At 36.2% G+C, this 14761-nt stretch overlaps 1 protein-coding gene across 1 annotated transcript in view; it reads left to right on the forward strand.

Moving 5' to 3' along the window:
- The first annotated feature begins 11198 nt into the window (after positions 1 to 11198).
- Positions 11199 to 14761, forward strand: part of TRPA1 (transient receptor potential cation channel subfamily A member 1) — a 62881-nt gene continuing 59318 nt past the window's right edge. The window contains exon 1 of the mRNA XM_021708007.1: positions 11199 to 11526. Coding sequence (XP_021563682.1) covers positions 11416 to 11526 — 111 coding nt within the window. The 5' untranslated portion in view covers positions 11199 to 11415. The remainder of the gene's footprint in view (positions 11527 to 14761) is intronic.

Here is a 14761-nt window from a genome sequence, read left to right on the forward strand (position 1 = left end):
GGCTATAAAAAAATTCTCCCTTCCATATAATTTGGCAGAAACTAGGGCAAATTTTTTAATTACATAGACGCAAATAGAAAACAATTGGATTGAAGTGGTTGTCTAAGAAAGAACACATATCTACCTTCCTTTCCATATGAAATCCTATAAAATGGACAAAGAAGTTTGTTTTTTTTAAAGTGAATTCAAGAAAAAGTATATACTTGTTGTTCTTGGGTGGAGTGTTCTGTAGATATCTATTCCATTCAATCAAGTGTTAAGGTTCCAGATCTCAAAGATCTGTCTAGGGCTGACAGGGGGATATTAAGGTCTCCAGCTAAGATTGTGTGAGTGTCAATATCCTCTCTTAGTCTACTTAGTAGTTGTTTTATAAACCCTCATGCTCCTGTGCATATATGTTTAAGATGGATATATCATGCTCCTGTGCATATATGTTTAAGATGGATATTTCTTGCTGGTAGATTGAGCCCTTTATCATTATATATTGTCCTTCTGTGTCCTTTTTCTTTTGATGATTTGAAGTATGTTTTGTCTGATATCAGAATAGCTGCCCCTGCTTTTCTGTTTTCCATTGGCCTGAAAGGTCATTTTTCAGCCTTTAACTTTGAGCCTGTGGGTGTCCTTTGCAGTGAGATGAATTTCTTGGAGGCAGCAGAATAGTGGATTATGCTTCTTTATCCAGATTGCCACACTATGCCTTTTCAGTGGCACATTCAATCCATTCATGTTCAAATTAATTATTGAAATGTGAGAGTTTATTCCTGTCATACAGCTCTGGGGATTGTTTTGCTTAATTTTTACTTTTGCATGTATGTATATTTTCATTTTTGTGAATAATCTGTATGCTCTGTTAACTGTGTTTGCCTGTTCTTTTGTAATGAGTATGACTCTTTTTAAAAAAAAAAAAAAAGTAAATCCAAGAAAAAGAAAAGTAAATCCAAAATAGGGTGGGCAAAAAGAAAGCCACAAATCAACTAGAATATTAAAGGGTTTTGGAAAGATAAACAGTAGATGGGAACAGATATACAAAATTATTAAAATGAAGGCAAACACAAATTAAACATAAGCAAAATAATTCTGTGATGGGAAAAATGAGGGAGGAACCCTGAACACAAAGTCAGAGGTCATGGAATACAAAAGTAGCCTCAAACATCAGAGAAGTGATTTATTGGGGAACAACAATGAAATCTAGGCTAGTCAGCACTACTCCCCTCTCTGATTTGTGCTAAATAACAATCAGCAATGATGTCTGGCCATGGATTAAGGCAGAGTGTGGGTAGGTGGATCCTGTGACAGAGCAAAGCTTCAGCAAGGATAAGGAGCTGCTATACCCAGAATGGGAGCTAAGACACCCTGTATAGTCCTCTTAGCAGCACATGCAGTCTTTTGCAACAGAGACTGATCTAAATAAATAGAAATACTAAAACACAAAGATGTGCAGACAGAGATTATTCAATATTTGAAGGAAACTAATACTAATAGGAAATGAGGACAATAGGACAAGAAGATCAGGACTATAGAATAACATTTTAAAAAGTAAGAATATATTACATATACAGAGATTCAACCAGAAACCTTGAAATAAAAATGTCTTCATATAATTACAAAAGATATACTTAATAGATGGATACAACTGCAGAACAAAACAGTGAACTAGAAGATTAAGTGAAAAAAATTTATGAGGCCGGACATGGTGGCTCAAGCCCATTATCCTAGCACTTTGGAAGGCAGAGGCAAGAGAATTGCCTGAGTCCAGGGATTTGAGACCAGCCTAGGCAACTTGGTGAGACTTCATCTCTACAAAAAAAAAAAAAAAAAAAAAACGTAACCGGGCATGGTGGCACTCACCTGCAGTTCCAGCTACTTGGAAGGCTGAGACAGAACGATCACCTGAGCCTAGCAGGTTGAGACCCAGTAGCCATGAGTATGCCACTGCACTCCAGTCTAGGCAATGGAGTGAGACTCCAACTCAAAGAAAAATTATCATAATATAATGTAAAGGACAAAGAAGAAAGGAAAATATGGCCGGGCTCGGTGGCTCAGCCTGTAATCCTGCGCTTTGGGAGGCTGAGGTGAGTGGACTGCCTGAGCCCACGGGTTAGAAACCCGCCTGGGCAACTTGGTGAGACCTCATCTCTACAATAAATCAAAAATTAGCCAGGCGTGGTAGCACGCGCGCCTGTCGTTCCAACTACTTGGAAGGCTGAGGCGGAAGGATCGCCGGAGCCCAGCAGGTCGAGGCTGCGGTGGCCACTGCGACTCCAGTCTGGGCGACAGAGTGAGACGCGAACTAGAGAGAGAGAGAGAGAGAGAGAGAGAGAGAGAGAGAGAGAGAGAGAGAGAGAGAGAAAGAAAGAGACACTCAACATAAATTCCTCCTTTTGCCAATAGTATACTCCGATTTCTCTTAGGGTGATAGAAACTATTCTTTTCCAATTTTCAATTCATTTTGAGTTTATAAAAATCCAATTTAAGTAAGTTGGTTCCATGCCTGGCTTCTACAGAGGGTATGTATCTCAGGTCTGGATAATCAGATTATTGTTTTTCTGGCCATCGCGGCTGACTAAGATACTGAATTCATAACCCAATTAGAGTTGATAAACCATGAAATTTTATAGAACTCGTAGAAAATTCAGTAATTATACCGATGGACATAAACTTGAAAGACTTCAACCTGATGCTGTCATAGCTATATAGATAAGCCTTCAAAGAAGTAGAGAACTTCTCTCTCTCAATGAAAAACAGAGATAAAATGAAAAAGCAAAATAGCTCTAATGACAATGAATCTCCAGATGAAATTGTCTTAAGTTAGTACTGCTACAGGCCTTTTTGGTACTGTGAGCAATGAATTCCACTTTTGGTTAAGCCAGTTTTACTTGCCATAAAAATATATCTAACATATACATAAATCAGTGATGATGATGGAATACAATTTCCCAGAGCCAAAGAAATATAATCAATAGATTCGAAGTGACCACAGCCGTAGAACAAGGTAAGCAATACAAGGTCCTTCATTGAGTTGCATAATGGTGAAATTTCAGAACACCAAGAATAAAAATTAAAATCCTGGAAGATTCTACAGAGAAAATAAAATAATTTGCAAATAAATAAATGAGAACAAATGGATATAACCCTTTAGCTTCAAAAATGGATGATAAAAAGTGACTTCAAAATATTCAAGTTTCTGCAAGAAAATGATTGAGTTTTATATCTATGTGAAGTACAACATGAGGCCAAAACAGTTTCACTGCAGTAAAGTACATGCATTGACTCAGCAATTTATTAATATATCTTCTCTGAAAGATTACTTTTGTATAGAATACAGAAAAATATATGAATACAAGACAAATAATGATAAAGATGATATGGAACAGCAATATCAATTATAACAATAAAAGAATTTAGAATTGTCTAAATACTATAAAGTTTAGTCTTTTTAAAAAAAAATCTGAAACTATATTCACCACTATGCTTTCTTTTCTTTTATTTTTTTGAGTTGAAGTCTCACTCTGTCACCCAGACTGGAGTGCAGTGGCCGGGAGCGCCCACTGCAGCCTCAACCTGCTGGGCTCCGGCGATCCTTCCGCCTCAGGCTTCCAAGTAGCTGGAACTACAGGCGCACGCTACCACACCCGGCTAATATTTGATTTAGTGTAGAGATGAGGTCTCACCAAGTTGCCCAGGCAGGTCTCGAACCCGCAGGCTCAGGCAATCCACTCACCTCAGCCCCCCAAGGCTCTGGAATTACATGCTGAGCCACCGAGCCCGGCTGAACACCATGCTTTCTTTAAGCTCTAGACACCTCTCCAATTTTTGAGAGGTGGATCCACCCTTTTTATCTCTAATCCTTTCTAAATCTCTAATACTTTATCTCTGATACTTTCTAAATAAACAATTTTTTAAATCTAAAAAAATCTGACACTAAAATACAGGATATATTAATATGAATTGGAGAGGTGATCAGGAAAGAGAGAAATGCAAGGGCACCAAGCTATATTATAAATGTGGAAGATATAGACAATCATTAACTCTTGAGTTTGACAAAAATCTTAAGTTTGATTGTTAAAATTAAGGAAAATCACAAGAAAAAGTAGAACATGCAATCTCCAAATCAGTAGAGGTTAAAAAAAAATGCACAAGGTAAACTTTATCAGGAAGAGAAAATAAAACAATAGTGAAGAAAAAATATATAATATATAATATAAAATATATAAAAAGAACAAATGCAAATGTATTCATGATACATTAAATATAAATGCATTAAACTTTCCAAGTAAAAAGAAGAGCTTTTTGGATTGAGTTAAAAAACAAAACAAAATCAATTCTAAACTGCTTGCATAAGACATAGCTAAAGAAAAAAAGTACAGAAAAATGTTGAAAATATGATGATGATGAAATAGATGAGAAAAATAGTAGCAAAGAGAAAGATAATACAGCAGTATTAATACCTGATAAAAATGAAATTCAAGTGGAAAAAGCAATGAAGAGGACAAATATATATTTTACATTGATAATATTATAATTCACCAAGGTGTAAATTTATTACCGTTGTTATGAAAATGTATATATCTAAAAACACAGATTACAAATACATAAATAAGACACCGATGATATACACGACTAAACTGTCAATTTCACAATGGTAGTGGAATCCTTTAACATAGACGTTTTCATACTAAGTAAGCAAAAATAATAAAGTAGAAGACTTGAAGAACAATTAGTAAGATTTACCTAGTGAATTTATATAAAATTTTATATTAGAAATACTGTATTAAATGGAACTTAGCCATATATTGAAACACAGAATCCAAATTAATAAAGACACATAAACTATATAATACTATTAACTGAACACTGTCAATAAAATTACAAATGAGCAAAAAAGTTGTTTTGAAAATCCTTAGCCCTTTAAAATTTAAGGCACTTTTAAAAATAGTTTTTGCATTTAAAATAAAATTAGAAGTTAAATATTAGAATTAGTAAAAAAAAATAAATTTTTAAAGTTCTATTTTTAACACTGTGTGATACAGTTAAAGTGATTCTCAAAGAAAATTTTTTCACTTTAAGCACACATATAGTGACATACAAAAGGCAGAATAAATAAACACAATTTTTAAAAATGTTCAAAAATAATTCCAAAATAATTTAACATAAATAGGAGTTAAATAGCAAAACGTAGAAAACATGATTACTAAAACCAAAAGTTAATTCTTTAAAATATCCATTTTAACAATTTAACAGTTATAATTGGAGATTTTAATACTCTTAGTAACTGATAGCATAATAGACAGAAAATCTCTAAGAATAGAGAAAACTTGAGCAACACTATTAACCAATTGGACCTAATAACACATTTAAAAATGTTACCAAATGACACCAGAATACAAATTCTTTTTAAGAGTATATAGAACAATCTCCAGGATAGACCCTATGTTATGAAACATGTTTCAATAAGTCTACATTTAAACTTACATGGATTGAAATCATACAAATATGTTCACTGACTATGACCAAGTTGAATTGGAGATCAGCAACAGAAATAAATTTGAGGAAATCCCACATACTTGGAAATTAAGCAACACAGTTACAAAAGTAATTTGTGAGTCAAAGAAGAAACCACAAATAAAAACACAACAAAACTAAATTTATGAGATGCTTATCAAGTATTCTGTATCTTTAAATAATTACATTAGAAGGAATAAAGATTCAAAACCAATAACCTAGTGTTCCACCTCAAAAAGGTAGAGGAAAAAAGAGCAAATAAAATTCAAGTAATTAAAAAGGAAGAAAAATAAGAGAGAAAAAACATCAAAAACCTGGAACTAAAAGTAGAAAAACAATTTTTAAAAATTCAATAAAATAAAAAGCTGGTTCTTTGAAAAATGAACAAAATTAATAAACTATTAGCTAGAAAAGAAAGATGACACAATTGTTTTTTAAAAAAACAGAAATGAGAGAGGGAAAATTATTACAGACCCTACAAGATGGAAGGAAATTTTATGAACAACTTTATGCCAACAAACACATAGCTTAGATGAAATTCATTTCTCAAAAGACACAAATTACCAAAATTTACTCAAACAAAAATATTAAATCAAAATAGTTCTGTAAAAGATAAGAGAATTGAATTAGTACTTAAATATCTTCCCAGAAAGAAAACAAAGAGTTCAGGCCTAAAGAGCTACACTGGTGAATTCTGTTAAACCTTCCAGAAAGAAATAATACCAGTACTACACAAACTGCTTTAGGAAATACAAGGCAATATTTTTTCAACTTACTAAGTGAGGCTATTATTACACAGATGCCAGAGTTATCACAAAAACAGGCAACTACTGACTAATATTTTTCATAAACCCAAACACAAAAATCTTTGACCAAATATTAGTAACCTGAATCCAGTAACACATAAAAGATTTATCTAATATTAGAAATTCATTTAATATAAAATAATAGAATATAATTTATGGGGGAAAAAACACCTGATCATCTCAATAGTTGTACAGAAAGCATCAGACAAAATTCAATACCCATTCTTGATAACAAAGTAAGAATAAATTATACATTTTTCAAACTGATAATAGGCATTTATGAAAATTCTACTATTAATATCATATTTAATGGTGAAAGATGTTTATTTCCCTCTAAAATTTAGAAAAAGGCATGATGTTCGCTCTCTTCACTTTTGTTCAGCAATGTCCTAAAGCTTCTAATCAGTGAATTAAAGTGAAAAAAAAAATTAAAGGCATACACTTGGGAAAGGAAGATGAAAACTGTCTTTATTAGCTTAAGACATTATTGTATATGTATACATTTCTAAGGAATCTCTAAAAAAACTTCTAGAATTAATGGGCAGTATTAGAATCCTGTTCATTTAATGTAGGAAACAAGATCGATATAAAAATTCAATTGTATTTCTATAAAAACAGTCCAGCTGAAAGTGAAATTAAGAAAACATTCTATTCAAAATAGCATAAAACTAAAAAAATACTTACGAATACATTTAACAAAAAACATGAATGACCTTTACATGGAAAACTATAAAACACTGCCAAGAGAATCAAGATAGATCTATGTAAATGAAAAAAATACCATGTTTATGAATCAGAAGACTCAATATTTTTAAAATGGTTCTTCTCATTAAATTGATCTATAGACTCAATGCAGCAGACATACCCAGAAACAATGCTTTACCTACCAGCCATCTGGGCATCCCTCAATCCAGTGAAGCTGACACCTAATATTAACTATCATACTATCCATTTGAAAAGAGATTAGTAACAAGAATATATAAATCAAGACCATGTGGTATTGGCTTAAACATATATATTAATCAATTAAGTAGAATAGGGAGTCTAGAAACAAATCTTTATATTTATGGCCAATTGATTTTTGAAAGTGGTATTAAGGCAACTCTGAGGAATATATAGTGTTTTCAACAACTAGTAACCATGTATATCCATATGCAATAAAAATGAACTCACACCCTGCACAAAAATTAACTCAAAACTGAGTTAGGTGAGAGCTAATATTTCTAGAAGAAAACATTGAAGAGAAGCTTTTTAATCCTTAAATAGGCAAAAATTTATATATATGGTGCCCACACACAATATACAAAAAACTGACAAGTTAGACTTTTATCCAAATTTAAAGTTTCGCTTTCAAAAAGGCACTATTAAGAAAATAAAAAGAAACAGTGGACTCTGAAAAACTACTTGCAAATTATTTCTCTAATAACAGACTTCTAGTTAGAATAAAGAACTCTTACAACTCAATAATAAGAAAGACAATCCAATTTTAAAAGAGGCAAAATAATTTAATAAACATTCCCCCATGAAAACATGTAAATGATTATTAAGGACAGGAAAACATGAACAATATCATCAGCCACTAGGGAAGTGCTAATTAAAGCCTCAATGAGATACCGTTGTATACAATAGAATGACTATAATAAAAAATTGAGAATACCAAGTTTTTTGAGGCTACAGAGTAAGTGGAATCTTCATACAGTGCTGGAAGTCATAAAAATGGTTATAGCTATTTTAGAAGGAAGACAATTTGACAGTTTCCTACAAAGCTAAATACATACTTATGACTCAGCAATGCCACTTCTAGATCTCTAACTGAACAAGAGAAATAAAATAATGTCCACAAAAATATTTGTATGAAAATGTCCCTAGTAGCATTATTTGTAATGGGCTAAACTGGAAACAGTCCAAATATCCACCAACTGGTAAGTGGATAGAGAAAATAAGGCACACCTACACAATGTAATACTACTGAGCAATAAAAAAGAAGAAACGATGGATACATGCTACAATGTGGATTAATCTCACTGCATTATGCTAAGCAAAGGAAGCCAGATATAAAAGAATACATAATATATGACTTTATGTAACTGAAATTTCCAAAAAGGCTATAGAGACAGAGACTGAGCTACAGGGACAGATCAAATGTTCTTAGGGCTATGGATAAAAGGAAGGAATGATGGCATTTAGGGATAAGGGAACTTTTGCAATTCATGGAAGTATTCTAAAACTGGATGGTGTAGGTAGTATATAATTTATAAACTTATTAAATATTATCAAACTGTCCACTTACTATGGGTGAATCTTACATGTTTATAAAAAAGATACTGTTTTCTCTTCCTTGCTAGGTTTATTTGACCCCTTTTCATTGCCTTATTGAGTTAAGGAACTTATGTCAAGGTAACCAAGCAGTTTTATCTTCATTTATTGGTACTAATAACAATATATTTGGATGAATGACCTAAAAATATTTGTAGTAATTAATTTGTTAACAAAACTTTTTTTTTAATTTAAGGAACAGAATAATTAAAGATAATTTTTCATTATTTAGGGCTTTTTGGTAAAAAGTTATGAGCTGATATGTGCATATAACTATATTTACTATTCCTGAGAATTTAAACATAATTATTTATTATTATGCTTTTCATTTTCTTTAAAAGTTTCCATGTAATATCAAAATGTAATGACAATAAAACTTACATCCAGGAAGTTTTTATGGTTTCTTTAATAATTGTTCTTATTTAAAGTTATAATTAGTATAAAAGAGATCACATTTTATTAATATTCGTCAATAATTAAACTTAAAAGGAATAAGATCCTGACTGTAAATGGCCAGGTACCATCTTGTTCCTGTCTACAGCACACATTTTAAGATCAGGATTTTTAGTAATTTAAAAAGCAAGTGCTGCCTATGAAAGAGACATATTTCTGATCTTCACAATGAGTAAGAAAAAGTCATGGGAATTCCTGAGAGATCTTAGAAAGACACTGCCTAAAAAGTGCCAAAAATGGACAAGTTTAGCAAAGGATAAAATAAAAAATTAATATTCAATCTCTCTGGTTTTTATATGCAGAAAGCAGGAAAAAATTCAGATCTACAATACCGACCATCTATTTTTTTTTAGTGTTAAAGCCGAAGAAGATAAATTTAAAAGAATATATGCTTTGGGGGATGTAAATGCAATACAGAAGAGTGAATGCAGATGACACCACTCTGTAGAGATTCTGTGCTAACAACAGGGAATAGTACTAAGGAGGGGGGTTGTTGGCCTCCAGTCACCCTCCTTCCAATACTCCCCTCCACCCCCCACAGCTGGAGGTCCCTGGCCCATCCCCTGGACCAACAGAGCCTCCTTTTTATTCTTTTTTTTTTTGCCTTAGTGACTTCTTTTTTCTTTTCTGTGACGGGTGAAAAGCAACTAATCAGAGTAATTTATGACAACAAAAAAAGTATTAATAATCTCTGAGGCATTTCCATTTTTAAATGTGAACCTGGTGTATGTAAAATGCCAGGTAGATATCAGAGGCTCAATGAAAGTTAATCTTTTTACCCATCTCTCTGTTTCTTTTATTTATTGGTTTTTCCCAAATACATTACCTGCTTCAACGAACTCACAGCAAGCTGTGCTGCTGATCCCTCTTCAGCACTCCCTGAACACAGGTACTGGTGGGAATAATGAGCAGGGATGAAATTGAACATCTGCATCCTTCACCAAGCTTTCAGCAAGCCATACTCATGGACGCAAGATGTGATAAATTCAATATTATCCTTCTAAGGAATTTCACACCAGGGTGGAACTGATGGCAACCTGCCATATCCATTGGAAGATATGGGGGACCCTTCACAGTTCTGCAACATCATTATGACCACTCAGCCTACCCCTAAATTCAGCCCAAGGCAGCTCCTATGTCAGGCAGTCCACAAACCTTTTGAGAGCAGGTATACTCCAGGTCCTGGATCTATGTGGGTCTTGTGTTAGGTGCCAGAGATAACCGGGTGAATATGACAATCCAGGGCCTTCAAGGAGCACAGGTTGTCAAAGCAAAAGACTTGCAAAGCTGTGCTCTGTCCTGTGCAAAATATAATCAGCCTTGGAAAGAAGTTTTCTTGCTTTCTAACCTTGTAATTTAAACAACTGGCAACAGTTTCAGATTCTCCCTTGTCTGGACTTAAATGTAGAACTAGCCTCTTCCATTAACAGGAAACATCTTTTATTCTACACAGTTGACACCTACGCAGAGCAGGCCCACGAAGATAAGTCTCTCAAACAAAACGGAGGGCAAACAAGCTTACACCAGTCAACAGTGGCTTATGTTTAACCTGTTGTTTTATTTAACCATTCTTAAGCACCAAAGTGTGAGGGGGATCAATATTATTATCCACAGGAAATGGGACCTGAGATTCACAGAAAATTCATCTAGTCCCTCAAACCCGTGCTAGGACTTAGCCATTCTCCCAGGAAGAGAAGTTTTGCTGAAAACCTTATTTCCAGCTCAAAGAGGCACCCAGAAGGAGGTAGACATAGGAGACAGGCCCAGGGGCTTTTAGTTGGAAAAAACAATCCTAAAAATGAAAAATCTTCCCAATGTACCCAGTGATTCTCTCTTTTTCTCTCTTTACACACACACACACACACACACACACACACACACACACACACACACGGGGGGAGGGGCGCAGGGCAAGGGGGCTTTTGGTGTTTTTATTATAACAAATCCCCTGGATCCACCACCGCCTGGCAATCATGACCCGCTGCAGCTGCAGGACGGCGGGACAGGCAAGTCCCCCTCAAGGGGCGAGTCCTGGGCAGACGCGGCGCCGCCGCCCCCTTACCAGCGGTGGACGAGAAGTCGGCTTGCTGCCTCCTCCCTGCGCCCCGCCTGCTGCCTGCGCTACAAGTAGCCCAGTCCTGAGGACTCCTTCCAGAAGTTCTGCTGGGCTCTTGTGGAGCAAGTTTTTCGCAGCACGGGAACTGCACGGTGCCGGAGAGCTCCGGCAGCCGCCTGCCCCTTGGGACCCGGCCGCCTGGCCCGCTGACGGCGCTCTCTCGCCCCAGGTGCCCGCGCACGTGGCGAGCCGCCACACCAGGGGGCGTCCGGGGTGGGATCCATGAAGCGCAGCCTGAGGAAGATGCTGCGCCCTGGGGAGAAGAAGGCGGCCCAGGGCGCTGTCTACCAGGGCGTGCAGGACCACATGGACGACTCCAAGGAATCGCTGAAGGTACCCTGGGCGATGGCGGTCGGGACGGCTTCCGAAGTCCGGGCGGGGGTGGGCTGGAGGTTTCTTTGCCGGAAGAAGGAGGGAAGGCGAGCAGAGGCAGGGGGTCGTGGGGGGTGGGAGCGGGTGCTTGCTTCGGGATGCTTGCACGATCCAAGACACCTTCTTGCTAATAACGCGCTCCCACAACTCCTGTTTTGTCCTTTTTGTTTGCTTGCTTGTTGTACAACTTGTTCTTATTACTGGATGGGCAACCGCGGTCGAGGAAGACGTACTCGAAAAGTACGTTTGGCATTTGGCATAATCCGGCGGCTGCCCCAAATCAGGACCATTTGGAGTGTGTGCCATTTCACTTGGACTTTTTTTTTTTTTTTTGTAGATATCGTTTAGGACCAAACGCTGGAATGACTGTGTCTAGGAGTCGGGGGGTAGCCATTCAAGAAGTGCACTGGGTTTTGTAGCCTAGAGTCTAATAGAGTTAATCAGAGAAGCCAATATTTGCCAAAGAAGCGCTGCAGACAGTGCCCCCTGATAAAAGGGAGGCAAGACTGGCGAATTCCTCCTCCAGGGAGTGGGAGCGTCAGTAAAGACTGTGAAGGAGACCCTTTGGAGATGGGTGGGTGGTCTCCTGGGGCTTCTAAGGGCTGGGATGGGGGCTTCTATTTTTCCTGCCGTTCGCGGGACAGTCTGAACGAAAGCAGCACTAGCTATCGCCTGATAGCATAGACTGAGAGAGGGAGACCGATGGATGTTCAGAACCCATCCCTGGATTTCCTCAGATTGCCAGCAGGAGAAAGGGTCTCTTTTAAAATGTTAAGATATCATTAAAAATGTCTCTCCAACCCCTCACTACAAATTCCTTTCCACAGTGGAACCATGTTAGCCATTCTTTATGTATTTTCCAGGAGGGGAAAATGCTTTTACAAATACACACATATGCACATATCATTTTGGTTTCAAAAGTATGAACTTACAGAGATTTCTTTTTTCTTTTCTTTTCTTTTTTTGAGTTGGAGTCTCACTCCTTCGCCCAGGCTGGAGTGCAGTGGCAGGCTCACGGCCAACTCAGAGTCGAACCGCTGGTCTCAGGCGATCCTTCCGCCCCAGCCTTCCAAGTAGCAAGAACTACAGGTGCGCGCTACCACGCCCGGCTACTTTTTTATTTTTATTTTTTCTTAATTTTTTTATTGTAGAGACGTGGTCTTGACAAGTTGTCCGGGCTGCTTGTGAACCCGCGGGTTTAGGCAATCCATACGCCTCCACCTCCCAAAGTGCTGGGATTACAGGTCACCCAGCCTGGCCACTCACAGAGATTTCTACTTTGATTTAGTCACAAAATTTATTTTAGAATACTTTTCAAATCAGCACTTGGAGATTTACCTCTCTCTTTTTAGTAGCTTCATTGTATTCCCTTGTATGTATGTATTTATGATTTTATTTAACCAGTCCTGAACTGATGGACACTTAGGCTGATTTTGTTTTTGTTTATTTTGCTATTACACACTGATTGTTTGTGTGAGTGTAGATGCGGTTCTCTGTCTATTGGTATTTTTAGGGTTTATGTGTATATTAAAGTACTAACAAAGTCAAGAGACGTGTACAGCTTTAAATTTGGTAGACACTGCCAAATGACTGTCTAAACAGGTAGCATGAATTCACACTGATGTCAATCATGTGTGTAAGTCAGGCTTGTGTGGTAAATCACACATACCAACAAACCAGACCTCCCAGGTTAAGTCTGCTTGCATATCCAGGTGAACCATAGCCTTTTTTTCCTTTTTAATATAGGCATTTTAACTGAAGTCATTTTTCCTTACAACAATGAACTGGGTCATGAGTAGATTTCAACCACTACAAGAGTATCTTTACAATTAATACAGTACAGGAAGAAATTTCCAAATTTTGAAAATCACCCATGTGGTTTTGTTTTCTAGAGATATTTGCTGAATAATTTCTCAGCACAAAGTCTCAAACTTATTTTTCTTTATGTTTTTGTTTAATTGTGTTTATTTAGTTTTATAGTATATGTAGAACCACTTATGTAATTTCGGGCTTTTAGAAGCTACATTAAGGGCTTGCAGATTGAGATATTTATATATTTTATCTTATTAACTGAAGTCATTCCAGATCATTTTGCAAAAATCCCAGTGGTTGGATGCCTTAAAAAGCAACATAATTAATGTGGTGAAGGGTTTTGAACTCTAGAGATTTTTTGGTGGCTTCCTAATGTAAAAGATTTGGTGTACAACATATTTTCTCCAGCACACACAGCATCTCAGGAATGTTGACAAACTGAAGGATCAAAGAAGATGTATGAAAAATGTGGGAAAAGAACCAATGGGACTGATGTCTTTAACCTTTCTCCAATTATTTTCTTCCAAGAGAGTGAAAACTTTAGCTTTTGGCTTTCATCTGTTATATACTCACACCTTCACCTTAGTTTCCCTTTTCTTTTGATTCTTTGCTGCTTATATGTATTTTATGAAAGCAACTTAAAAGTAGATGTATTTGATATCTCTGTCTTAAAGTGCTTAGTTAAAATTAGCATCTCAAAAAGTGACGTAGTCTATTACACTGTGAATGTAATCATATAGTTTAGAAATCAAAAGTGACCCCGAGACAATAGAAATTACATTGCATGACATCTTCAACTTACTTTCAGAACTTTCTTTAAGAAATCTCTTCAAAGCCTGACAACATGTTCGGTACTGAATTGAGACTGTTTACCTCATTTAGTATGCTCATATAAATTATTTAGATGCTGTTTTGTCATTGTGAATTCAGTAGTACCTTGTGAGCATCTGAATTTAGTGCTTCCTCTAAAGAGTGTGAAATTGGGTTGAGGTTGACAGCACATTCCCTGGCCAGACCCTATAAATAATTCTTTCTGGCACTAGGGGGTGAACAGTATAATCATTTGACTATCACCCAAAGAACATATCAAATTCAAGTGCTAAAATGCTTCCACACTGGGGGGTGGGTAGTTTTATTAAACAGCCAAAGAACACATAAAATTCAAGCACTAAAATGCTTCCAAATAAGTAAGTAGGTAAGTGCTTTCTTTGATAGGTTGAGACAAGAAGAAAACCTATTTCTTCAAAAAGATCATTTAAATTTATTATTGAATATGTGTAAATTTGGAAATGGCTGGATGCTCATTGTCATATCCTGCAGTGACTAAAGCTATACGTAGTTTAAGTCCAATTCATGTTTTTTCTTTTTTTTTTTTTTGAGTTGG

Source organism: Carlito syrichta, unplaced genomic scaffold (genome assembly GCF_000164805.1).
Source record: "Carlito syrichta isolate Samal-C Ts95f unplaced genomic scaffold, Tarsius_syrichta-2.0.1 Scaffold55349, whole genome shotgun sequence".
Lineage (NCBI taxonomy): Eukaryota > Metazoa > Chordata > Mammalia > Primates > Tarsiidae > Carlito > Carlito syrichta.